Source organism: Rhinolophus sinicus, chromosome 14 (assembly GCF_057876585.1).
Source record: "Rhinolophus sinicus isolate RSI-liver-muscle chromosome 14, RSI-T2T, whole genome shotgun sequence".
Lineage (NCBI taxonomy): Eukaryota > Metazoa > Chordata > Mammalia > Chiroptera > Rhinolophidae > Rhinolophus > Rhinolophus sinicus.
Genome location: NC_142514.1, coordinates 186341238 through 186364862, shown reverse-complemented (window position 1 = coordinate 186364862; position 23625 = coordinate 186341238). Strand labels below are relative to the sequence as shown.

At 56.8% G+C, this 23625-nt stretch overlaps 1 protein-coding gene and 1 long non-coding RNA gene across 18 annotated transcripts in view; both read left to right on the top strand.

The window, feature by feature from the left end:
* The window catches only part of SHANK2 (SH3 and multiple ankyrin repeat domains 2), a 459770-nt gene that overhangs the window by 145972 nt on the left and 290173 nt on the right, over positions 1-23625 (top strand). For 11 of the 17 annotated variants that reach the window (XM_074336881.2, XM_088789777.1, XM_074336886.2 and 8 more), the window contains 2 exons: positions 7173-7239; positions 7690-7860. In XM_074336881.2, the coding sequence (XP_074192982.2) occupies positions 7173-7239; positions 7690-7860 (238 nt within the window). The remainder of the gene's footprint in view (positions 1-7172; positions 7240-7689; positions 7861-23625) is intronic. The other 6 variants (XM_088789779.1, XM_074336891.2, XM_088789778.1 and 3 more) reach the window with 1 other exon arrangement.
* Positions 12005-14959, top strand: LOC141572301 (uncharacterized). The gene is made up of 2 exons (XR_012497675.2): positions 12005-13757; positions 14752-14959. It is a non-coding gene; the product is annotated as an uncharacterized LOC141572301 (long non-coding RNA).

Genomic DNA, 23625 nt, shown 5'->3' with positions numbered 1-23625 from the left:
GACTATGATAAATATTGTACATAACAGGACTGGATAATACTGTGCAGAGAGTCTCTAAACATAAGGGGTTGGGCTGCGTGTCCCCCTCCACCAAGCTGGCAGGCTTTTCATCTGGACGGCGTTTCCACATCACGGCCGGAAGATGAACCTCTAAAGTGTGGTACAGCAGTTGTACCAGTCGCCTATTGATTAGAACAGAAACTTCTAAACATTGAAGATGGTTTTCTCCTTAACTAGGACTTCTCAGCGACAACCATGGGCTTCAGTGTCTCCTTTGTGACCAGAGAATAATTCTGGTGCTGAGTCTGCACCCCTGGGAGGCCCTGTTTTGAAACAGTCTTAACCCAACAGTGGTGTATGTAGCGCTTAGGAGTGCAGGCTGTGGAGCCCAGAGTCAGCTTCCAAATGGCTGTGTGACCTTGGGGGCTTCCTCCTGACCTCAGGCCCAGAAGGACAAGGCCGACCAGAGCACCCCATGGCTCCCAATGAGAGTATCTGTGCTGTAGTCATCAAGCAGTGGCGTTTGGAGCTGTAGCAGGTGAAAAGCAAGGCCACAGTGTTTTGCAGCCTCCCCCCACTCCCCCACCGTCAAGAGCTGGAGTACATTTCCTCTCATGCCTGGAGTCTGGTCTTCTGTTGACCCGTAGAATATTCCGAAAGTGCTGTTGCGTGGGTTCCAGAACCTACCCTCAGGAGGCACTGCAGCTTTAGATTTTGCCCACATGGAAGACTGTCCAGAGGCCACCATGTAGACAAGCCACCAATCTCCTGTAGCACGGGAGGCCCGGTGGAAGGAAACAGATGAGACGCAGTCACTGCCGAGACACGCGGCTGAGGCCACCTGCAAGCAGCCCGTCCAGCTGAACCGCCACTTCCGTGCACAGGCTGGCCCAGAGGGGCCGTCCTCAGAACCGCGCCCCACTTAGCTTTGGGGTGGCTTCTTATGCAGTGAGATGTTTAACTGATACCACATCAGGTTAAGTTCCCTTTTATTCCTAGTCTGCTAGGTTTTCTAATGAATTGCTCTTGTTTTGTCACGTGCTTTTCTACAACGCGTTTATCAAAATTGATAATAGATACTGCAACCGTCAAGATGGCTCATCTAGGTCTCCCGCTTTCTGTTAATACCATGCTGATTGGTTTGTTTTTCATTCCTGTCGTAAGCTCACCTGGTGATGATGGCTTTTCCTTTATGCGTAAGTCTGCATCTGATTTCCTAATATTTGGGATTTCTGCATCTGTGGGAGAGATGCACTCATCCATCCTGGTATCGATGGAGGTTTTGAGGGCCTCCAACCCTGACTGCTTCCTCCGGCTCTGAGCCTGGCCTGCTGCCCCGGGGCTTCCTGTCGGTACACTTGCCACGTACCTCCACTGCTGAGGGGGGGCTCTCTCCAGGCAGCCCCATCGAGGTTGGTGTGGGGTCCCTGAGCAAACCAAGGGCCTCCAGCTAACGCATCAGTTGACCGAGGCTCCGGGCCCTACGTGGGATTTGGCGAAGCCTCGGAGGCTGCGGACTTGGAATCTGCAGGACGGGCCCCTGCCCCTCAGGGCCCTGGGCTCCAGGCTTCAGCCTAGGCGGTGGGGACTCCTTGGATTTGTCTGATGCAGTGTGGCGACCTCTGAGCTCACTGGGCCAGGTGCGCAGTGCCCTCCCCACGTCCTCACTGGGTGCTCATAATTATAGGTCCTCTCCGGGCTCCCAGGTCTCGGGTATCAGTCAGTCCCTAATTTGCCGGCAGAGTCTGAAGTAGGTGACATGATGTCACCGGGAAGAAGCCAGGATGGGAGGAGCCAAGCCCTCGGCTTCCCTTGCTCTCTTTGAGAGGAGCCGTCTTCCAGCTGTGGTGAGGATGGCAGGATCCCAGAGCCCCGAAAATAGCGCCCTGTGTTGGGAGGCACATGTTGCTTTGGCGAGAGGAGGAGGCTGCCTGGGGCGGGGGTGGGTTTCCTTCGCGTTCTGGCTGCACACCCCAGGAGATGACTGTTTACTGAGTAATGAGGATTGAGGCAGCTTCTCCCCTTCCCCTGCGGCTAGCCCCAGCCAGACAAGTGGATGGCACCGTGGGCACCATAGCAAGGCAGCGGCACCTGCAAGGTACCAGCTGCCCAACTGAGAGCCAGGGAGACTCAGGGGAACGTCAAAGGGGCCGCCCAGCTCCTTCGTGTCTTTATCCTGTGAAAAGTGTCCTTGCGCACCACCCCTCCCCCTCCCCCAGCCCTGACAGGAAGACAGGGGCTTCTTGGCACTGGTTGGAGCCCAGCTTTGGGCCAGGTGACAGGTGGAAAAAGATGGACGTGTCCTCGATATTGGGACATAGGTAAAGTCATTTCCCCATCTGAGTGCAAGCGTATGTACACAAACCAGGGAGAGCATCAAGACAGGTCAAAATTAGTGCTAGGTGGCGTCGGGCAGGACGGGTGGATGGTCGAGTGAGTGGGTGAATGATGGCACGATGGATGGATGGACGGATGGACGGACGGACGGACGGACGGATGGCAGCATGGGTGGGTAAGTGGGTGAGTGAGAGGCCAGGTGAGTGGTTGAGTGGATAGGTGGCTTGAGCACGTGGAAGGTATTTTACACACAGTGCTGGAGTTGCCTCGGAAGCCCTTTGGAAAGGACTGCCCGATACAAGAGGGACAGAAATGGATCAGAAGAGTGTCAGTGAGAGCAAACCAGGTCACTCTGCAGCGTCTTCCCTGCCTGTCTGTCGGATTAATTTTCTTATGTCACATCTTCCCTGTCCTGAGTTCCTCCGGGGCTCTGCTTGTTCCTGGAGCTGCGTGGTGCCTGCCCCACCACTGCCACCGCAGCGAGCCCCACAGCACTCACTTTGTTCCTTGCATTCCACTGTGTGGGTCTGTGAGCCCCGTGGGGGGATTGCAGCCATCCGGCAGTAGGACGCCTGTCGGGGAGGGCTAGGGTTTCCCCCAAGGCCTGGCACGTAGATTGTCGGAGAGCAAACACTTTGTTGGGGAACAGGGAGGTTGGCTTGGGGGTGGTACCTCACACCACCTGTGGGACCCCAGCAGAGGGCTCCCCTTGCTGCTCCACACACAGCCCCCAACCTGCCCTAGCACGTCCTAAACATGCTGGCCCCATGTGCATCTAGCACGATCCTTTGGCACAAGACTTGGGTAATTTTCAGTCACCCACGGCGGTGGCATCCTAGACCTTTCCCCCACTCGTTCATTGAGTCTTGTGTCTCTGGGTCTGTGGGACACACTCCACTGGTGTCTGCCTACGGGAGACCAAGTGTCCCTGATGAGAGGGGTACAGGGATTGGGTAGATGAGACTCTACCTAATTCAAATGTGTGGGGACGTGGGCTCATCTGTGCCAGGACGGGGTACATGTCTGCACTGGCACACACGTGAGGGGGAGAAAGGGGCCCAGGAGCTGAGGCCTCAAGACGTTGGCCGTGCGTGGCAGGTGAGGCAGGAGTCTGGACGATCCTCAGACGCTGGGACCCAGTGACTCACGAACAAGGTGTCTCTGTCGCCACCTTCTCTGGAGACACCAACTCCTGCAGTGCTGTAGCACTTCCCATGAGGGGGTGTGGGGACCCCCGTCCCATCCTTCTACCACATAGCTGCTTGTAGGCTGTGATGGTCATATCGCAGCTTTTGAAAACGTGCTTTGAAAAGCGTGAGACCAAATCAGTGTTAGGTGTAAGCATTTGAGGTGCCAAAGAAACACGCTTGTCAACTTGTGAGTTATGCAAACAGATGAAAAACCCGCCCTTGCCCGGCCATTCATTCAGTTCTGCGAAGAGGGAGCTGCTCTCCGCACTTTGCTGCCCTGGTCTGTGGCCCTGCAGTGAAGATGCGGGCTCCCCGTGCCAACGCTCCCGCACCCTCAGGGCTCAGGTGGTCACCGAGGCAGAGCCCCGGGGTGGGTGGTGGGTGTGATCTGGTCTCGCTCTCCACAGGCTGAGATTTTGGTCAAACATCTGGGCACCCCAGGGCCCAGTCAAGATGACACACAGAGCTAACCATCCTACCTGGTCCCAGTTCCTTTGGGTACATACCCAGGAATGGATTGTTGGATGAAGTCGTGAGTGTGTGTAATTTTTTGAGGAGCCTCAGCGCTGGTTTCCACGGCAGCTGTAGCTTTCCATGTTCCCTCCAGAGTGCCAGTTTCTCCACATCCTCGCCAGCGCTTGTTATTTACTTTTTTCTGATAGTCGCCACCCGGAGGGGAGTAAGGGAGTTTGACCTTTGAGGATTTGGCTGGAAAGACAAGGAACGATTCTACCCAGCTGTCGCCTAAATGCCATTAGGTTGTGTGTCGTATATAACTCTGCAGACCCCTCCTTCTACATTCATATCGTACATGCCAGCAGGCTGGGTCACCATGTTCTTGGGGGGCTGTGTTGACCTCCCACCTGGGCTCCTCGTTTCTGTCCCTTTTCTGTATCCGGGTTCCAGCTGGAAGCCTGGGTCCCAAGCGGGTGATGGAGGTCAGTGAACCCAGTGGCTCTGGCCTTGTGTCTGTATCTGCAGAAACGGGCTGCCCCTGAAACAGCCTTCGCCTCCCATTGCTTTGCCCCCGGCTGGTACAGACAGGAGCCACTGTACCTCCTTCTGTCACTAGTAAGCCAGTGAGAGGCTGGGTCTGGCTGCCTGCTGCTCGTACCTGGCAGCCACCTTGGAGGGCACAGGGCAATAGTGGTGTCCAAGAGGGGACATGAACATCCCTCCTGAGGACAGGTGTCTGGGGTCTGTGGGTCTCAGTGGCTCCACAGCCCCCGGCCTCCATGCACAGCTGTACTAGTCAGTGCTCTCCAGGGAAACAGAACTGACAGTGTGAGTATATGAGGTGTGAGCAAACAACATGGTGAATGTTAAAACAAATGTATTACTGTAAAAGACACATTGCCATTAATTCCCCTCAAAAAAATTCCCCTTGTTTCGAACACACTTATCCCATTGTTCTTGCCACTTTCTGAAGCAGTTCTGGAAGTCCTCTTTCGTGAGTGTCTTTAGTTGCGCTGTCATGGCTGCCTCGATGTCCTGAATCATTGTGACTTTGGGGAAGAGCCAGAAGTCGCACGGTGCCAGACCCGGTGAATAAGGTGGATGAGGACACATCGTAATGTTTTTATTGGACAGAAATTGCCATATACCAGAAGTGATGTGTGACATAGAGCATTGTCACAATGGAGGATGATTTACGGCACACTTAAAACATACCTTCTCTCAACCGTAGCTCACACCCAACTGACTGCACCAAACAAGTTGAAACCCGTCACACACTGTTACTAAGGTTTGATGCATCACTTCCCATATTGAAGGTCCCTGCCTTTCGTTGGGTGGCACTTGGCAGCAGCATTGACCGTATTTTGTGATCACAATGGAAAGGCTCCGTGTCACACATCACTTCTGGTATGGCAATTTCTGTCAGATAAAAACATTACAGTGTGTCCTCATCCACCTTATTCATCGGATCTGGCACCATGTGACTTCTGGCTCTTCCCCAAAGTCAAAATAATTCAGGACATCGGGGCAGCCACGACAGCACAAATAAAGACACTCACGAAAGAGGACTTCCAGAACTGCTTCAGAAAGTGGCAGGAATGATGGGATAAGTGTATTTGAAGAGAGGGCGGATATTTTGAGGGGGATTAATGGCAATGTGCCTTTTACTGTAATAATTTTTTTTTCATTTAAACATTCTCCATATTGTCTGATCACACCTCATACGTGTATTTGAGATGTTTCTTGTAAGGAGTTGGCTGACATGGTTTGTGGGGGTCGGTGCATCTGACACCTGCAGGGCAGGCTGGGCTGTCAGGTGGGAGTCGATGCTGCAGCCTTGAGGTAGAATTTGTTCTCCAGGAAATCTCAGTTTTTGCTCTTAAAGCCAAAATGATTGGAGAAGCCCTACCCACATTGTCGTTGGAAGTCATCTGCTTGCAGTTGTGTGTGTCTCCAGGCTGGCGTCTGAATGCCTGGCTCGTCTGTGGTTGTAGACAGTGGCCTCCCAGCTCATGGTCTCTCCTTCTGGGGCACCGTGAGTGCTCTGAGCTCTGCCCACCTGGTTCTGGGTCAGGTCTCCCTGGGCGACCTCTCGGCCGTCACAGGGATGCTGGCTTCACCTGCCTGGATGCCTCAGCAGTCAAGGGTCATGTGGCTTTTTTGCTTTGGTCACAGGCCTGTAGGGCTTGAGCTGGAGCCGCCACCTGCTGTGCACATGTGCACGGACAGGAGTTTCATCCCTGAGCTGAGACCTGATGAAGAGCTTCAATGTGTCTGTGAGGTCTCCCCCTCCCTCCAGTTCTGGGGACTGGCTCATGTCCAATCAGAAGAACGGACTCCCAGGCCTGGTGGGGACACAGGACAGTCCGTGGGGTTTCCAGGCTCCGGCCTCATTCGCCCCTGCCCCCCCCCCCCACTATACATGTCTTTTCCACCGTTCACCTCTTGAGCAGAGGCACTGTCTCACGTACATTCTTACCTGGCATTTTAGCCTCGTCGTCGCCAAATGGCCATGGCCTTCAAGAGGGGCACGTGTGGTGTTGGTAGAGTGGGAAGAGGGCTGATGGGTGTCGTGGCTGCCATTTTAAGAGTTATGGCCGATCCCACCATGGATGGACCTTGAGGACTTCATGCCGAGTGAAACAAGTCAGACAGAGAAAGGCAAATCCTGTGTGATCTCATATGTAGGATCTAAGAACACCAAACGCCTAGAAAAGGTACCAGACTGTGGTATCTAGAGGCGGGGGGATGGGGTTGGGGTGGAGAAATGGGTGAACTTGGCCAAAAGGTATAAATCTCCAGTGACCAGCTAGTTAGTCCTGGCGACATAGCATATGCCTTGGCGATTACAGCTGACGCTGCTGTGTGGTACATCGGAGAGTCGTTAAGAGAGTGGATCCTAAGAGTTCTCATCAAGAGGAGAAACATTTTTTGTGTAACTACATGAGGTGATAGACGTTTACCGAACTTAACGTGCTGATCACTTCCTAATATATGTTTAAGTTAGGTCATTGTAACAGTGTTGTATGTCAGTTGTATCATAATGGAGCTGGGGAAAAAGGTCTCTCTCTTGTTTCCAAAAGAAGAGCTGTGGTTGGGCTCGTGGTGCTGACGGGCTGCCAGTGGTGTGGCGTGTGGGCGAGGGCTCGCTCTGCCATGGACACCTTAACGGGACTTCCTGTCTTGCAGGTGGCCATCATAGCGGGCAACTTTGAGCTGGCAGAGTACATCAAGAGCCACAAGGAGACGGACATCGGTGAGTAGGCGTGTATGTGGGCCCTGGGGGTCTCCATCCGGCTAAGGTGTCACTGCCAGTATTCGCACATCCTCACTGGGTTGGTTCAGAGTCTGTGTTTAGCGAAGCTTAACAGAAGCAGAGTAGTCACACCTCTTTCGTCTCTGTCTCTGTTCTTACATTTTCTCCACTCGCGTCAGGGTTGGGGCTGAGGAAGACCTCGGAAGTTAGGCGAGGAGATTAGCGAAGTGGCCGCAGTGGGTATAGGGCGTTGCTGTCTAGTTGGTGAACCCGTTCATTTGCAATGAATTTGGATGGGTTTCTGGAAGATTCTGTAACCTACACGCTCCACTTAAGCGATGGTGACTAAATGAGGCAAGAGCGAGCCAGTGGCTTCCCCCTCGCCTCCCTTCCCTCTGCACCCGCCCCGCTGTCCCCAGCCGTGGTGCTGACGGCCACTCCTCCTTCTAGTGCCCCTTGTGCCAACCAGAAGGACTGTCTCTGGGGCTCCTCCTCTCTCCTGTCGCCCGGCCGGTGGCTGGGCCCAGTCTTGCATCTTGGAAGAGCCCGCTGGCCTGGTTCCTCCGGCCCTGGGCTTACACTGGACCTGCAGCGGGGAGCAGTCCCACTGGACCGGCAGTGGTGAGCTTTGGACGATGGCGCCATCGCATCGAGGGCGGTGGGCAGTGGGGCTTCAAGGCACCTGGCGAGGTAGCCGTGTGGCATCTGTGTCTTACCGCCTGCACCCCTCCCCTTGTGTCTGGTGTTGGGGGTGGACGAGGCCACGCACCTGGCTGTCGAGTCTGTACCGTGTGGCGTGAGTGGCTGGCACGCACCCTGCCCCTGAGAACCGTGCAAGGATGCAGAGCCAGACGCCGTGCTTGCATCCGCGGGCACCTGTGCTGAGCATGCGGCCTCACAACCCCTCCTGTGAGCAAAGGGCGAAGCACTTAATTGCTCTGAGACCCAGGCCTCCACTGTAGCCACATCAGCACCTGCGTGAGTGCATTGCCGAGATGGATGAGCTAATGTCTGCCAAGTGATTTAGGAAAGAAGTGCGCTCTCCCAGTGCCCACAACCCCCCCCCCCCAGCTTTCTAATTCGAGAGAGAGTGAGCAGTGCAATAAGACGCGGCCAGGTCTAAAAATACCGCTTGGTGGAGAGGGAATTGGGAGATTGTGAAGCAGGGTACGCAGCAAACAAGAGAGGTGAGTGAGCGTGTGTGCAGATCCCACCCACGACTCTGGGCACCGTTAGTGGCCCCACGAGCTCCGTGGATCTGTGAGTTGCCTGCGCTGGTAACAAGCTCGGGCCCACCCTCATCCTTAGTAAGCGCTGGTCTTGACCGGGGCCCCTGCGGCGAAGAGGGAGGCGGCTGCCGCTTCCTCTGCTGGCTCTGGACACCGAGTGGAGGCCCTGGGAACGGGGACCCTGCCTGCGGATCTGAACCCCTCCTGCCCCACCACTAACCTGTCCAACTCAGAAACCGTCCGACACCCGCCAAGTACCTCGCAGTACCGAGTTGATTTTAAAACTGAGGTTGGGGCAGTTCCTGGCCCGTCTCTTCCATTTTGAGATCTAATGTAGCTTTCCTGTCTGGGATGCAGATGCCTCTTGACAAACAGATGTTTTTCTTATTGTAAAAGTGATACCCGTTTGTTGGGTGAATCTGGTTTAGTTAGTACCCACCCATTCTGACCAGTGACTTAAACCGTATCGGGTACGTACGTGACACCCTCTGGAGAGATGGGGTCCCCCCCGCAGGCTCCCACGACTCCCGCACGTCAGGTGCTGGGGTCGAGGTGGGAGGCCTTTTGCGTCTGCTGCTTTGTAAGCACCTGGGTCTGTGAGGAGGCAGAGCCAGCTTTGGCCGTCAGCTGAGGAGGGAGTCCCTGCCTCTTGTCACTCACTGTACTGGGTCCTTTCCCAGTGCGTGTCCTGAAGGGAAAGGGTGGCACAGAAAGTCTGCGCTTCCCAAGGGTCCCTTCAGCGTCTCCAAAGGGGGGAAAAGAGACCTCTGCCTTCCTCCGCGTTGTCAGACTAAGGATCTGTGTTGTGAACTGGGAAGTGGCACCAGTGAGAACGGGGCCGTTTAAATGGACTCTGTGGAGAATTTCCCGGAGAGAAGGAGGTGGAGGGCGTGCGGCTGTGGGCCCTTTGTGGACGCAGACGTCGCTCGGTGCATTAATTCATCGAAGCTCGTGAATCCGTTACACACCCTGGCAGCACCTTGCTCACGGAATCTCTAGGCGGGAGCCCATCGTGCACGGTCTGCCCGGTGGCCACCCCAGCCTTGCGTCTGCCTCATTCCTGGCAGGGCCAGATGCTGTGCGTGCGGCGGAGAGAGTTGTGCCAGCCCCTCCTTCCTGTAGCCCGAGCGTTGGTTTGCCTGCGTGGGTCTGGTAACTCCTGCATGTGGGACTGTGTCCCCTGTCTGGGAAAGCCGCCCTCCTGGTGGCTGCCTGAGCACCCACAGCGGAAGCACTGCCACTTCCTGCGAGCTGCGGGCCTGTGTGTCACGTGCAACCTCACATCCCTGCAGCCCCAGCTCCTGCTGCCACGTGCCCTTTGGGTTGAGCCTCCCACTCCTCCCCCGAGGCCGACCTTGAGGCAAGGACGTGAGGGCAAGTGGTGTGCTGCGGGGGTGATGCCAAGAAGTGACAAGGGGAGCGCAGGGACGTACGTCGGGCAAGGACGCAGCTCTGGTGTGTCTGAGCAGAAGGCACTGCGGCCACCGAGGCTTGGTACCACCGGGGACCGCTGGGGGATGGCGAGAGCCAGCCCAGGGGTGAGGCAGTTCATGCATTTACCCCCCAGTTCAAGTTCCTCATTAGCACTGGCGCCTCCCTAGTGCGAGGGAACACCCCCCACAGGCGGGGCGGAAGCCGCTGGGGAAGGCAGGTCTCACACACGGGCACTGGGTGCCGAGGGCATGCGGGCAGGGCACCAGTGCATCTCGGGTACAGGATTGTCCCCGCGTACGCTGGAGGAGGTAGCCCAGTGAGGGTTTGAAGCCAAGTCCATCTAACTCTGCAGCACTGTGGTCCCCCACGTCCCACTGCCTCCTTGTGGAGCCGAGAAGAGCATGCCACCACACGCAACAGCTGCAGCTACCAGCGCAGGCTGGGACAGGCAAGGCTGCAGTCGTCACACTGGCTGGCCTGGAACCAGGGCTGGCCCGGGGCTGGAGGGAGGAAGAGGGTTCTGCAGTCACCACCCACTGCCGGGGTTGGGGGCTGGCCCCTCTTCCCGAGCACAGCTCCTGGTCGGCCTCCACCACTCTGGCCACCAGCTGCAGGGCTTAGCGCTCAGGGGCAGCGGCAGAGGGCAGTGCTTCAGCAGCAGCGCGAGGCTGAGCCTGGAGGCTGTCGGGAGGTCACCTGAGAGTCGATGGGACCCAGGACTGAGGAACGGGCCTCACAGGCCAGCAGCCCGAGCTGCGCAGCAAGGTGGTCGGGCCCCTGGGACAGCTTTGCAGCTCACAGTGGCCTCTCACTGACGGTGGCTGTTCGAGTGGCGCATCTTCCATCAGCAGGGAAGGCACGTGGTGGACAGAGCGGCCCCTGCAGGTCCCCGTCCTCGCCAGGGCCCCGAGCACCTTCTCCTGCAGAGCCCAAGCGTCCCAGCCCTCCTTCCTCCTTGACTTCTAGACTCAGCGTGACATTTCAGGGACACGTCTCCCCTGACACCCGTGGAACTTTCCAAGGCACTGGGAATCCTCCTTTTCTGCGGGGTCAGGGGCACCTGTCAGGGCCATCAGGAGACTCTTACGGACGAAGGAGGCGACCTTGTGGCCGCTGTCCCCAGGAGGACCGGCCACCTCCAGGGTGTCACCAAAGGGAGGAATTCTGACCGTGAGACCTGAGAACTCCGGACACACTGCTCCCCAACTCCTCCCCCCTCGAGAACTCGTGTGGTCCAAGGAAAGCAGCCTGCCAGCAGAGGGGACGTCCTTTCCCTCTGGTGTTTAAGACACTGAGGCACTGAACATCCTTGGAGAGCCCGGGGGCACCTGAACGGGCAGGTCTCTAAGCTGCCCGGACCGTCACCCCCTCAGTCAGCGTATTTCCATGACGGCTCTCATACTGTGCAGACCCCGTGCTAATTTGGGGGTTCAGAAACATCTGTCCGTCCCAGGCCTGGTCCTTTGGGAGGTGACGGCCACAGAGGGGTGTGTTCCCCTCGCCTCCCTGTGCCCTGGCTTTAGGGGCCGCGTGGAAACACCTTCCAAATCCGGGTGAGCCACTGGTCATCACTGTTTTGATGGAGTATGGAGACTGCTCAGAAAAAGTCGCTCCTGCATGTTGCCTCTTTGTTGCATCCCCCCAACTTCCCCCATGGCCTGGTCCCCCTCACCCAGCTGCTGCTTCATCCCCACCCCCACCCCCAGCGAGCCTCCCGTGCTGCTGGCAGCTGATGCCAAGACAGTGCTTGGGAACCACTTCCGTCCTATTCTTGACCGGCCCACGGGGGACATCCGAGTTGCCCCAGCGCCCAGCAGTGCGTGCAAGGTTTGGGGTGCTCCTGGGGAGTGTGTGTAAAATGCAGAGGCCCAAGCCGCCCCCCAGAGAGCCTGGCTCGGTAGGTCGGGGGTGGCCTCTGTGGTTAGCGCCCTATGTCCCTCCAGCTGGACATCCAAGCACCAGCCCCACCTGGTTCCCAGGACCCTCCATGCCCGCCCGCCCACCCATCCGTGGGCGTGTTAAAAACATGAGGGTTGGCCGAGTGTGGTGTCCTGGGGCTGCCGTAAAAATGCCACCAACTAGGGGAGTTAAAACAACTGAAATGTATTGTCTCGCAGTTCTGGAGGCCACAAGTCCAAAGTCAAGGTGTTGGCAGGGTTGGTGGCTTCTGCAGGTGCTGGGAGGCTCCTTCCCGCCTGTCTCCCAGCTTCTGACGGTGGCCGCAGTCCTGGTGTCCCTGGGGCTGCCGATGCATCACTCCCGTCTCTGCCTTCCCTTTACGTGGTCTCTATGTCTGCATCTCAAATCTCTGTGTCTGTGTCCTGTCTTGGAATTTGGGGCCCGTCCTAAATCCAGGATCTCGTCTTGGATCCTTAAATTAATTACATCTGCAAAGCCCCTACTTCCAAATAACGTCACAATGATCGAATCCAGGGATTAAGGCTCACATGTGGGTTTTGGGGGCTGGCATGGGCACGCAGTGGCTGTGCGACCGTCTCTCTGCCCCGCAGTGCCTGGTGCACAGTAGGGCCTCAGGAAATGTCTGCTGGATGAAGGCTCCTCTGTCTGCCAGTGCGCCCATTCCAGGGTCAGCCCCCACCCCACCCCCTCTCCTCTTGACATAAAAACCGTCTTTCCCCCAACACTGGGTCTTGAGTGTCAAGGAGTAGAGAATTGTTACAGGCAGGTCAGTCCCTGGGTGGGATGTGTTTGCAGGATGTGGTGTTTCATCGCTCCTGCGCGTGTGTGGTCAGAATCCAGGGACGGAGGTCTCGGGGGCACCAGGAAGTGCCCGCCTGGGGCAGCAGGTTGTGCTGGTGTGGGGGGCACTGCTCGCTCCACCCTCTCACCAGGGGGTTCCAGGGCCATATTAGCTTGTGGGTCTCCGATCTGTCACCTGTGAGGCTTTGTGGCTACGTGGCATTCTGATTCCAGCTTTCCCCCCCCCCCCCACATCCTCCGTGACCTGTGAGGGTGCTGTCACAACCCGGCTCGGTCAAGGCTAATTAACCTCCTGTCTGCTCCTGGCGTCTTGGGCGCTGGGTGTCTGGGACGAACACTACAGAACTTCACCTTGTCTGTGCCGTTGGTCTGTCACCGTGAGCTTCAAGCATTGTGGCGGGGAGTGCTGGGTGGGGGCTGCGTTTCCTCTGCTGTATGATCGTCAGCAAGTCTTGACCTAGAAGCTCCACCACAGCATAGGAGAAATACGGAAAATTGGGGGCTGGTGCGCTAACTCTGACGTGTTGGCCCTGCACCTGTCCAGGACGAACCTGTGATGAGTTCTGTTTTTCAGACACTTAGCGAGGCTGGGACCCCATGTTGGAGCACCCAACCCCCCACGTCAGGCTGAACTCAGAGGAAATGCGGGCAAGACTCACCTTTGCCTGAATCATGTTGGGTCACATTTCTGAATATAGCCATGGTGGAAGGATCCCCAAATTCCAAGCTGGAGGTTGGGGGCGTGGGGGTGATGGTGACGCTTCAAAGTGAGGAAATTGAAACACCAAGCGTTTTACTGACTTCCCACTTACAGCCTAATCAATGGGATGCCTGTCAAAAAAAAAAAAAAAAAGTCCCTTTAAAGATCCAATAGCCTCTGCCTCGGAGTGACGGGTCCTTTGTTTTGCAGACACGGAAGTGCACAGCCCAGAAATCAGCACACTTACGAGGCTGCGATGTGGCGTTAGGGGGAGGACAGTAAGCGTGTTGGAACACAGGGAGGTGATGGATGGGCGCTCCGAGGTCTGTGGGCTCCGGAAAGGGACCCGGAACGCTGTGGGGATACGACTCCATCCCTTTAAAAGCGAGATTACATCTTGTCGCGAAACGCTCTGCACACCGTCCGGCCAGCATGTATGTTGCTTCTAACTGATGCTGTAGTTCTTTCCTTTATTTTTAACTCTCTTCCTCTTTAAAAAAATTAAACGTGACCTCCACTTGGTTATTTTATTTGCCAGCTTGGAGAAAGGGATGATTTAAACGCGACCGTGACTATCGAAGTTAATCCCCGTTTGTTGTCACCCAGTGGCTGAGGACATGAGCCCAGCAGGTCTTAACAGCTTTGCCATAGAGCATTTACGATGGCTTCTGTAGGCTGGAGGTCCCCCAAAGCCAGAGCAAAGCTGTCGGGGAGCTGGGGCGCTCGCGTCCGAAACAGTCATGCAAATATTAAGCGTGTTGCAAGCCGATTAGCTTTGCACTGGGATCACCTATTTTCCACAATCTCTCGTATTTTTGTTTTTGCCCGGCTTTATGGGGAGATGCACAGTCAGATGGACTAAATGACATGGGTTGTTCCTCTTCAACCGAACAAGGTTTGTTTTCATACATCTTGTCCTTCCGCAGCTGTGCAGAGAGAAGCGAGAGGTTTTTGTTTCTTAAGATGAAGCACATTGAGCTGATGTGTGAGTTGGGGTGTCTGATTAGCCAACTAAGGATACTTGGTTACTGTTGCTAGGTTTCAGAACGGAGTGTCTGCATAATTATGCTTTGGAGATGTATAGATGGTAGATGGAGGGTGGTGTTTTCAAACAGATTTCTTAATGCAATATTTGGGGTATGAGTGTGTGTGTGTGTGTGTGTGTGTGTGTCTGTGTGTGAGGATGTAAATCCATGCTGATAGAGAGCAATGATATTTTTCTTTTAAACACCGGCTTGGTAGATATCTCCTGCTGTGAAATAAAATAGACCTGATTTGAAAGAAGTGCTCAGTTTTTCTGGCATTTTGACTGTGAGATGTGCTACTGACCATCGCCGCTGATATAAGCAAACCTGACATCTTCCGTGTTTGCGAGTGGAGCCAGCAGGTCCCGGAAAACCCCAAGCCCGACCTCTTTTGTTTCATTAGGTTGGATCGATTTGGGTCAGCGTTGTCGAGTGTCTCCTTCACGAGCGTTAAGAATGAACCTCTCCGAGGAAAGCCAGGCTAGTATGTCACCTAGAATGCTGCAGCGGTCACCCAGCTGTTGTCTGGATTCTGGAGAATATTTCCAAAGCAAGATGCAGAGGGAGGGAGACATAATAAAGCCCAGCCACCTCATTGCGGATGTGAGCAACCCGCCCCTCCAGGTTAATTCTGTTCCCAGCCCTCCTCCCTCCTCGTGGGGGCCGCTCCTGCGAGGTCCCTGTCTGTGCTTGTGTGGCCCCCTCCCCTGTACATGGGGTTGCTTGCTGTTGGGGCCCTGCCAGCCTGGGTCTTGATGGTCATTTGGGTTTGTGTTTGCTGAAGGACTGGTCATGTGTTTGCTGCTGCAGTTCCCCTCCCCCCACCCCTATTAGCCTAGAAGTTTTGTTCCCAAATCCTACGCTGTGGCTTCCGGACGTGTCGGGACGTGAGCTAAGGTGCTGCCCTGTTTGTGATGCCGTGAGTTAGCTGCACGTGTGTTCTGTTGGGCTGGTGTTTTCACATGTGGCCAACTTCTGGCCCTGATGCCCGGGTGGGTGTCGACTGGGAGAGCTACGTGGCCTCTGGTTGGTCCCCAATGCTGTTGTCACTGTCCTCCCAGGGACACTTGTTGTCTGTATCCCTGGAGGGAGCCACACTGACCATGAGGTCTTGACTCTGTGTTTTCACGTACGTTGTCTTCATTGCTGTGTTCTGTCCCTGCGACTCCCCCACACCCGCCCTCCCCCGAGCCTCCGAACAGCCTCTTCAGGGGCTCACACCTGTCACGTGGCCTTGGCATCCTGCTGGGGGAGGGCCTGGGCCGATGACATGTCCGGTTGTTTCTCGAGGACTCCCTGGCTGTGTGCCACACATGCAGTGGACGTGCCTGACCCCTGGTGAGCATGTCCCACGAGAGACGCTCGGCAAACCCTCCCCCTCCCCACACGTGTCTCCTTCCGTCCTCAGCATTGAACTAGTCCCCAGACCTGAGCCTTTCCGGGCTGTTTGCTTCCTGGTCCTAGGCACTGGGGGCCCCTGGGTAGATGCCTACCCCCCTCCAGCCTCAGAGACCCGCCGTCACCCCCAGCCCCTCACCACGAGTTCTCTGCCAACTTCTGTTCGGGGCCAGCACGTCTTTGTTCTGTGGCTCCAACCACATCCAGCCCCAGCACCTTTTAGAACAAATACCGTGTAGCGTCACGTCCGTTATCCTCATGAAATTCATGGGGAACATAACCTAACAAAGACACGTAGCTTTCAAAATCGACGTGGTGTCCTCGCTGTCCTATAGAAGGGCGCAGAAGCAGAGAGAGCTGGCTCGGTGCCTCAGGGGCAGGCCCCAGGGAAGGGCAGTTGGGCGCTCCTTCTGGGCACACTTGCCAGCTGCGCCGTGAGCGCCCCGGGCAGCTGGGACACCCAGGGCGCCCCACCACTGGACCTGGGGTTTCTGAACCGGTGAACACCTCCCAGTAGAGTTCCCGCCAAACACAACATCCACTTTCTTTCATGTACGTGGCAGTTTTGGTTGCATTCCCAGATAACTGAGTGAATGTCAAAACCATGTAAAAAGTACGTGTGTTTGTAAGTCAGACGGAGCAGGTTATGCGCTCAGATAACCAGGTTTCGCGTCTACGTGAATGTCTGCTGGGCCACTCCCGATTCATTTGGACTGTCCCACGTGCAGCTAGACACTGAGTGTGCCTGGCCCCTGCCCACCGCACGCCAGGGGAACAACCCCAAGCCCCGTGAGCACCTACTTCCCGTAGGAATGGGGCCCAGGTAGGAGGCAGGCTGGACCCGGCACCTGCTCTCACCTCCAACAAGGCTCGTCTCCGGAGCCCTGGTTCTGACTGTGAGCACTGCCGAGCCCCTGACGCGCCTCAGTACTTGTCCTGCTCAGATCCAGGGGTCCTTGGCCCGAGGGTTTGCCTCCCATCCCATGTCTCTGAGCTCCCACCCGGGGCCTCTGCACATGACAAAGGGCACGGGATCCAGGTGGTGGGCAGAGCCTCCAAGGCCAAGTGCAGGCCCCCTTGCGGAGGGGGAGGGGCGTGTCGGTGTGGCCTCTGCCCGGGGCTGGGATGCTGTGCCCTTCTTGCCCTTGCCCTCGCTGGCACCCCCTCTGCCCCTCCCTCCCCCTGGGGCCTCCCAGTCCTTCCTGCAACCCTACCTGCATTTCCAGGCACACTCCTCAGCCCCGGGGCAGGCTGGTTGCTGCCTATCCTTTCTTCTGTCTGCGGCTGTGCCCCGGGATGGGGGTCCAAGAGGGAGGTAAGGTGAGCCCTGGGGTCCCTGGCTTTGCCGCTCCCTCCTGCTTCCTAAAGCCCTGCTCGCCCCCCCCCCCGCCCCCCCCGCCATCCTCTTGGATTCTGGCTTTTCTCCACCCGATGCCATTCTTCTCCCACTGTGATCATCCCCCTGGTGGAGGCCTGAGGCCAGACTCGGGTCAGCGGGGACAGGACTAGCTGAAGACGTGGACTTGCAGGCATCGGTTCCCTGCAGAATATCTGTGCCGTGGGAGGGAGTGGAGTGGGGCTGAAGTCAGCACTGGGGGGCACTAAATGCCAGTGGGCTGTAGAGCCAGGAAGGCTTCCTGGAGGAGGTGGCAACAGGCTGTCTTGATCTGAACTACTCAAACAGCTACTGCTATTTTAGTGCCCTTTCCTCCTGGATTGCTCTTCTTGCTTTTATTCAACTGCAATGGCAGCCCTACTGGACTGTCCCCATTTTACAGATAAGGAGAGTGGGGCTTCCAGAGCTCAGAAACGTGGCACGTGTCGGGGTCACAGGGGGTTTGGACAAGGCCTCTGGCTCTGGAGCCCCCATCTCAGCTTACAGTACAGTTTTTGCCGTTTGCGCATCCCAACCCTCCCCCCCCCCCCCTCTGCCCCCGCGGGCCTCAGACAGGCTTGTCCCCTACACCTCCCCACTGGGCAGGGTTCTCCAGAGCTTTGCTGCTCACCTGCAGTCCTGCCTCCTGGGGGTCAGGAAGGCGGCTCCCCCTCCCATGCCCCCCACTCTGGGCCCTGGGGACCCCAGTCCTCCCCTTCACACCCGCCCCCAGTGCTCTTGGATGATTTTACGAGCAAGTTGCAGGTTCTGCCTGCCCAGCCCAAACCCCCCTCTCTGTACCGACGAGCCCTGTTGCACCAACCCTGTCCTGTCTACGGCAGTGCCAGGTCACCCACTCCCATCTCAGCCTCCCCTCAACGCCCCTCCTGGAGGTGGGACTTTCCAAGAAGAGCAGTCTTTGGCTGCTTCCCTCTTGGTCTTTCTGGGCCATTTTATCCAGGAAAACCAGTTTCCGGCTGCTCTGAGATGTGCATTTGTCTGTGGCTTGTAGGACAAGGCACATGAACGCATTGCCTCTGGGCTCACCCAGCCCCCCGCCCCCCCCCCCCCCCACGGGCAGTCCTGTGGCCTCCTGCCTCTTCCAGCGGAAACAGCCCTTTTTCCCGCACCCACGGGAGCTCACGCCTCTCTCCTCCTCCTCTGTGGCAGCTGACTTACCCCCTAACTGGTCCTCGGTATGTCCCTCTGTAGGGTTGGGGGGGTCCGTTTGAGGTCGTTCAACTTCTCTTTAGCAGGGGTGAACTAAGCACATTCTCACCAGACTAAGGATCCCCGAGTTCTGGAACTCAGAGCTCACCCTGAATGCCCACCTGCCCACCTGCAGGGAGAAACCTGGTGGGAGCTCCTGGAAAGGGAACAGTCGGGCCCCTTGGACATCAGCCATCGTTTTGAGATTTCACTGTGGAAGCCGCAGAGGGAGTCTCACAGTGTTGTCAGAAGTAATTGTCTCTTGAGGGTAACAGCTGGTGACTCCAGGGACAGTGGACTCCAAGGTCCCACAGAACCATGGACACACCCCGGGGCCTTGCAGGCTGCCCCCGGGACAGTCTGTGCCCAGCCTGAGCACCCGTCCTCTGTAGCCTCGGGGACCCCAACTCAGTCAGTCCCCACATCCTGTAGCTGGAAATTCCGTGATTCACAGGAGCGGGGGTCCTTACAGGCAGCCCTGGTCTAGTGGGAGCAGACACCCGAACCGCGCCCCACCCAGCCAAGGGCACCCCCTGTGGGGACAAAGACCAAAGCAGACCAGAATGGCCCCCGAGCTGGTCGGGCACTGAGGCCCCACTGAGAACTCCATGCCTGCCTCCAGGCGACCTGCCTGGAGCTCTCAGACGTTCCTTGCTTCCCACCTTCTCTTCCGGCCCCTTCCTCTCAGGTCAAAGAGCTGCCGTCCCCGTCCCACTCTCTGCTCCTTTGTTCAGGCTGTCCCCTTTTCTCAGAGCACCTTTCCCATCGCCCCAATGGCCAACCCCTCCTCTCGTCAAAGATCCATGCACCGCTTGCCCCAGCCCTGACACCCGTTTGCAGGACCTCCCTTTCATGTCAGAGTTGTGGCTCATTTCCTAGAAATCGGGTGCACGGTTTATCCCCTGAGCTGGATGGGGCGCTCCAAGCCCAGGCTCAGGCCCTGGGTCTCTCCCTGTCCCCAGCACCCAGCTCCCGGGACCTTACTTTCCCTGGAGAGCTGCACAGCACATAATTACTGAGCGAACGACAGAGCAGATGGAATGCCGGGCTGTAAACTCAGTGGGTGGCGACTTCACCAACATCTGCTGCCCTTAAATGCCAGAAGGTTCCTTTCCTGACCCACAGGGAGTACTCTATCCATGTGCGCTGTGCTCTGCCCTGAGCCCTCACCTGGGAACCTGCCTGTGGTATCCGTGACCCACCAGGCCTGCGAACCACTGCAGGACCCAAACAAGGCCTGGATCGGAGAGGGGGTCCCTCCATGGCGTCCTGCTGCAAGGACCCCTTGTCCCTCAGAGAGCCTGAAAGTCCCAAGTAGCCTTTAGGAAAATTCTCTGACCCTGGAGTTTCTGGATTGCTGAGTAGAATCCCTTGTAGCGTGCACACTGGGAAACAATCACAGGAATCTTAACTTTTGTTACGATGTGAGAGCAGCTGGCTAGTGGAACCTAGAAAAAAACAGGCAACTGAGTACAGGAAGGACGTGGGTTCCAATCTGGAGTCTTCTGCGTCACCTTGGGCCAACCCCCATGGCTCTTTGGGGCTCTGCGGCCACTACAGACGTGAGTGCAGGCTGCATTCAGGGTTCTCTTCTGATCAGGGCTCAGCCCGAATCCAGACAGAGACCTGAGCGTCCTTCCTTGAAGTTCGTCGTGGGATTGCAAGTATCTGAGCCTCATCAGAGGGGCTGGGGGCTTGGCAGACGGCGCGGGGGAACGCAGTCGAGTGCAGAAAGGTTTCTATTCTGGTTTTAATGAGCACAAGTGGAAAGACTTAAAGAAGTTCTAGAGACAGAAGAATTCGTACACGTGTGCACATACGTGGTGCCGATTTTAGCCGAGCCAGAAGGGACAAACTGAGAAGCAAATGAGCCGGCAGCAGTTGTCAGAAATGAGGCAGAAGAGGAGGACGTCATCCCGTCCTGGTTCCTGGGGGGCCGTCTCAGGTTCACAGTCAGCTGGGCCCAGGCACAGAACTCGGACCTCCACACGCACTCTTGTCCCTGAGGCCGTTGGTCGGTCACATGGGCTGCCCTGACCAGCGAGGCCACCAGGATGGGGGCATCTGCAGTCGTAGGACAATAAGTAGCCCCAGAAAACGTTTTCCTTCCCTTGGACCAGACCCTTGGGAGGTCCCTGGGATGTTCTGAGGGAGAGCGGGGGCTGAGGGTGGGAGCTGGGACCCTCCTCCAATAGTGGGGCCGTCAACCACTTGTCGGCCGATGGCTGGTGCTAGGTCACATGGTCCTGCAGCCAGCAGTATGGGGGCGGCTGCTACGCCAAAGGAAAGAGCAGAAGACGGGCAGGTGACAAATGCTGCGGAGCATGGTAGACGGAGATGGGAGAAAGTTGGCTCAGAAACCTTGGTGACTTACCCAGGATCCCACTCTGCCCATTGGCGGGAGGTCGGGGTTCGAGCCCAGGTTCCCCGGCCCGGCCTCTTGCCACCATGTCTGTCCTCCGCTGTCTTACGAGCTGTCCCGCTGGTGGTGGAAGATAAATTCATGTGGACGCGCTGCAGAAGGGGACACACCATGTTGTCCTTTCACCGTGAATGATCGATGGTCTTTTTGGTGCCCGGCACTGATGAGGAAGAGGCAAGACAGCATTGTCTGGCTGGGAACAGACCGTAGTATTTGCTCTTTCGTCACCAGGGCCATGCTTGTCTCCCGGCTGTTAGACCGGCTCCGGGTTCTGTGGCGCTCTACCAGCCGCTGGCTCCCAGACCGAGGAGCTCCCTACTTGTACCAAGAGCTGCTGTGAAAGGTCTCACTGACCTTCTGGACTCTCCCAGGCCTGGGTAGTGAGGGCCTTTGTCAGTGTCCAGATGGACCAGGCTAAGAGGCAGTTGGGGCATTGGGGTGGCCAGCCCTCCCTCCCAGGTAGCCCAGACCCCACAACCCCAGGGTCCCATCTGTCATGGGCTGAATTGTGCCCCCCAAAAGTCATGTGTTGAAGTCTAACCCCAGCACCTCAGAATGTGACCTGATTTGGAAATAGGGTCATGACAGACGTGATCAAGTTAGGTCACTAGGATGGTCCCTAGTCCAATATAACTGGTGTGCTTATAAAAAGGGGAGATTTGGACCCAGACTTGCACGCAGGGGGCATGGCATATGAAGAGAGAGATGGGGTGATGCACCCACAAGCCGAGGAACCCCACAGCTCGCCGACAAGTCCCCAGAAGCTGTGGGAAAGGCAGGGAACAGATGCACTATCACAGCCAACCCTGCCGACACTGTACTTCCAGCCTTCAGGACTGTGAGAGACTCAATCTCTGCTGTTGTGGGACTTGGTCAGGGCACTCCACTCGGGAAATAACACGCCACCTTTCCTGGCCGACGGCCTGGTCCCAGGTGTTCTCAGCTACGGCCTGAGAACCAGAAGCCCATGACCTTCCTAGGTTCTTCCTGCCCCTCGCCCACCTCTTCCCCACCCAGTCCACAGGCCTCCCTTCTGTTTTCTATTTCCTGAGTCTGCCCCTTGCTCCCCACTGGTGTGCACCCTGGTTTCCTCTCACCTGGGCTGTAGCAACAAATAATAGGTGGGTGTTGCCCCTAGTTTTGTCTCCCTCAGACCTACCGAGCGCACTGCAGCCTCCAGGAGCGTCCAGTGCTCAGCTTCTGCTGTTCCACCCGTCCTCAAAACCCTTCCATGCAGCCCCGGCAGCCTCTCCTTATAAAAGCACCACTTATTGAATTAGGACTCACCCTTCTCCAGCGTGACCTCATCTTAACTAATCACATCTACAAAGACCGTATTTCCAAATAAGGTCCCATTCTGACGTTCCTGGTGGACATGAGTTTTGCAGGGACACCTCTGAGCCCAGTGTCATGTGCACCACACAGAGGGGTTTCCTGGAGGAGGGGCGCCACGTGTTTCGGGCAGAGGGAAGAGGTACAAACACTTAGAGCTAAGACCCCACGCACGTGCCCCGCGGTGGCCGAGTAGCCGTGGCCGTGGCTGGTGCTGTACGCTGGAGCTGTCATGCCACTTCCCAGCAACACTGCAACGTACTGCCTGTTCCCGTGTCCCCAAGAGCACAACTCCCAGGTCACTGAGCCCAGGCCGCTGCCCCAGGGAGGCCTCTGCTCAGAACCACTTGTTGAACATAGACACAGGGCAGGCAGGATGCCTGGGTGCCCCCTGAGCCCTGCGCCCTGGATCCTGGCTGGGAGGAGAGGCAGGCTGGGGAGGCCTGAAATCCACTCAGGACTTTACCCCGAAACATTGCAGCCCTTCCCCATGCAAGCCTGGTTTGAAAGTGTTAATCGTCCCCCGGGTGGGACACGTGCAGTGTCAGTCCTGGCAGGATCATGCATCCCGGGCCCGTGGGCGCAATACCCGTGGATTCCCACTAGTCTAGGGGACTGGTCTAGGCTGTGGGTGTCTGCGGTGTGTCGGTCAGCACGGGCTGCTACCCCACAGACCAGGGCGGTTTAAATCCTAGACGTGTCTTGTCCGCAGTCCTGGAGGCTGGAAGTCTGAGGTCAAAGAGCTGGCGGGCTGGTCGTCCGTGCCCCAGTTTCCTCCTCTTGTGAGGACCCCAGTCACGTTGGGTGAAGCCCACCCGCTGACCTTCTTTTACCATAAGACCCTCATCTCCACGTGCAGTCACATTTGTAGTTACTGGGAATTAGGGCTCCTCCAGTAGATGAATTTCATGGGGACACAGTTCAGCTGATAACATGTGGAGCCTACCTGGTCTCGGCCTCTGCTCTTGGGAGCCCCCTCCCGAGGTCCCCGGATACTGGCACTCTGGGTGAGAATCGGGGCAGACTGCTGAAAGAAACCTGCTAGTGAGAAGGAGGCAGGGCATTTCCAGTGCTTTCTGCCCTGGGAACCCCTTCCTGATGTGCTGGCCCAGGCAGTTCCTGGTGGTGTGTTAACTGACTGTGTCTACACAACCAGGTGTGGACATGGCACAGCTTAACACGTGGGCTATGAGTGTAGACTCTGGAGCCCATTTTCTGGGTTTACCTCTAGAGTCTGCCACTGATGGCTGTGTGACTTTGGACAAGTTACTTAACCTTTCTGTGCCATAGTTGCGTGTTCTGTATCACAGGGATAACAGTCAACCCCTTCCCGTGGTTGAGCCAGGCCTGGCTTGAAGCCGTGGTGATAGAGCAACTCATTGTCATTATTGTAGTATTGTCCCCATGTGGGGACAGAGTCCCCGAGAGCAGTTTCCAGGCTCTCGGCCTCACGTGGAAAGGTGCTGGCTGGGGTAGTAGATGATCATCAGCTGTAACCAGTTAGCCATTGGCCACTAATATAACTGCTGTGGCTATGCTAG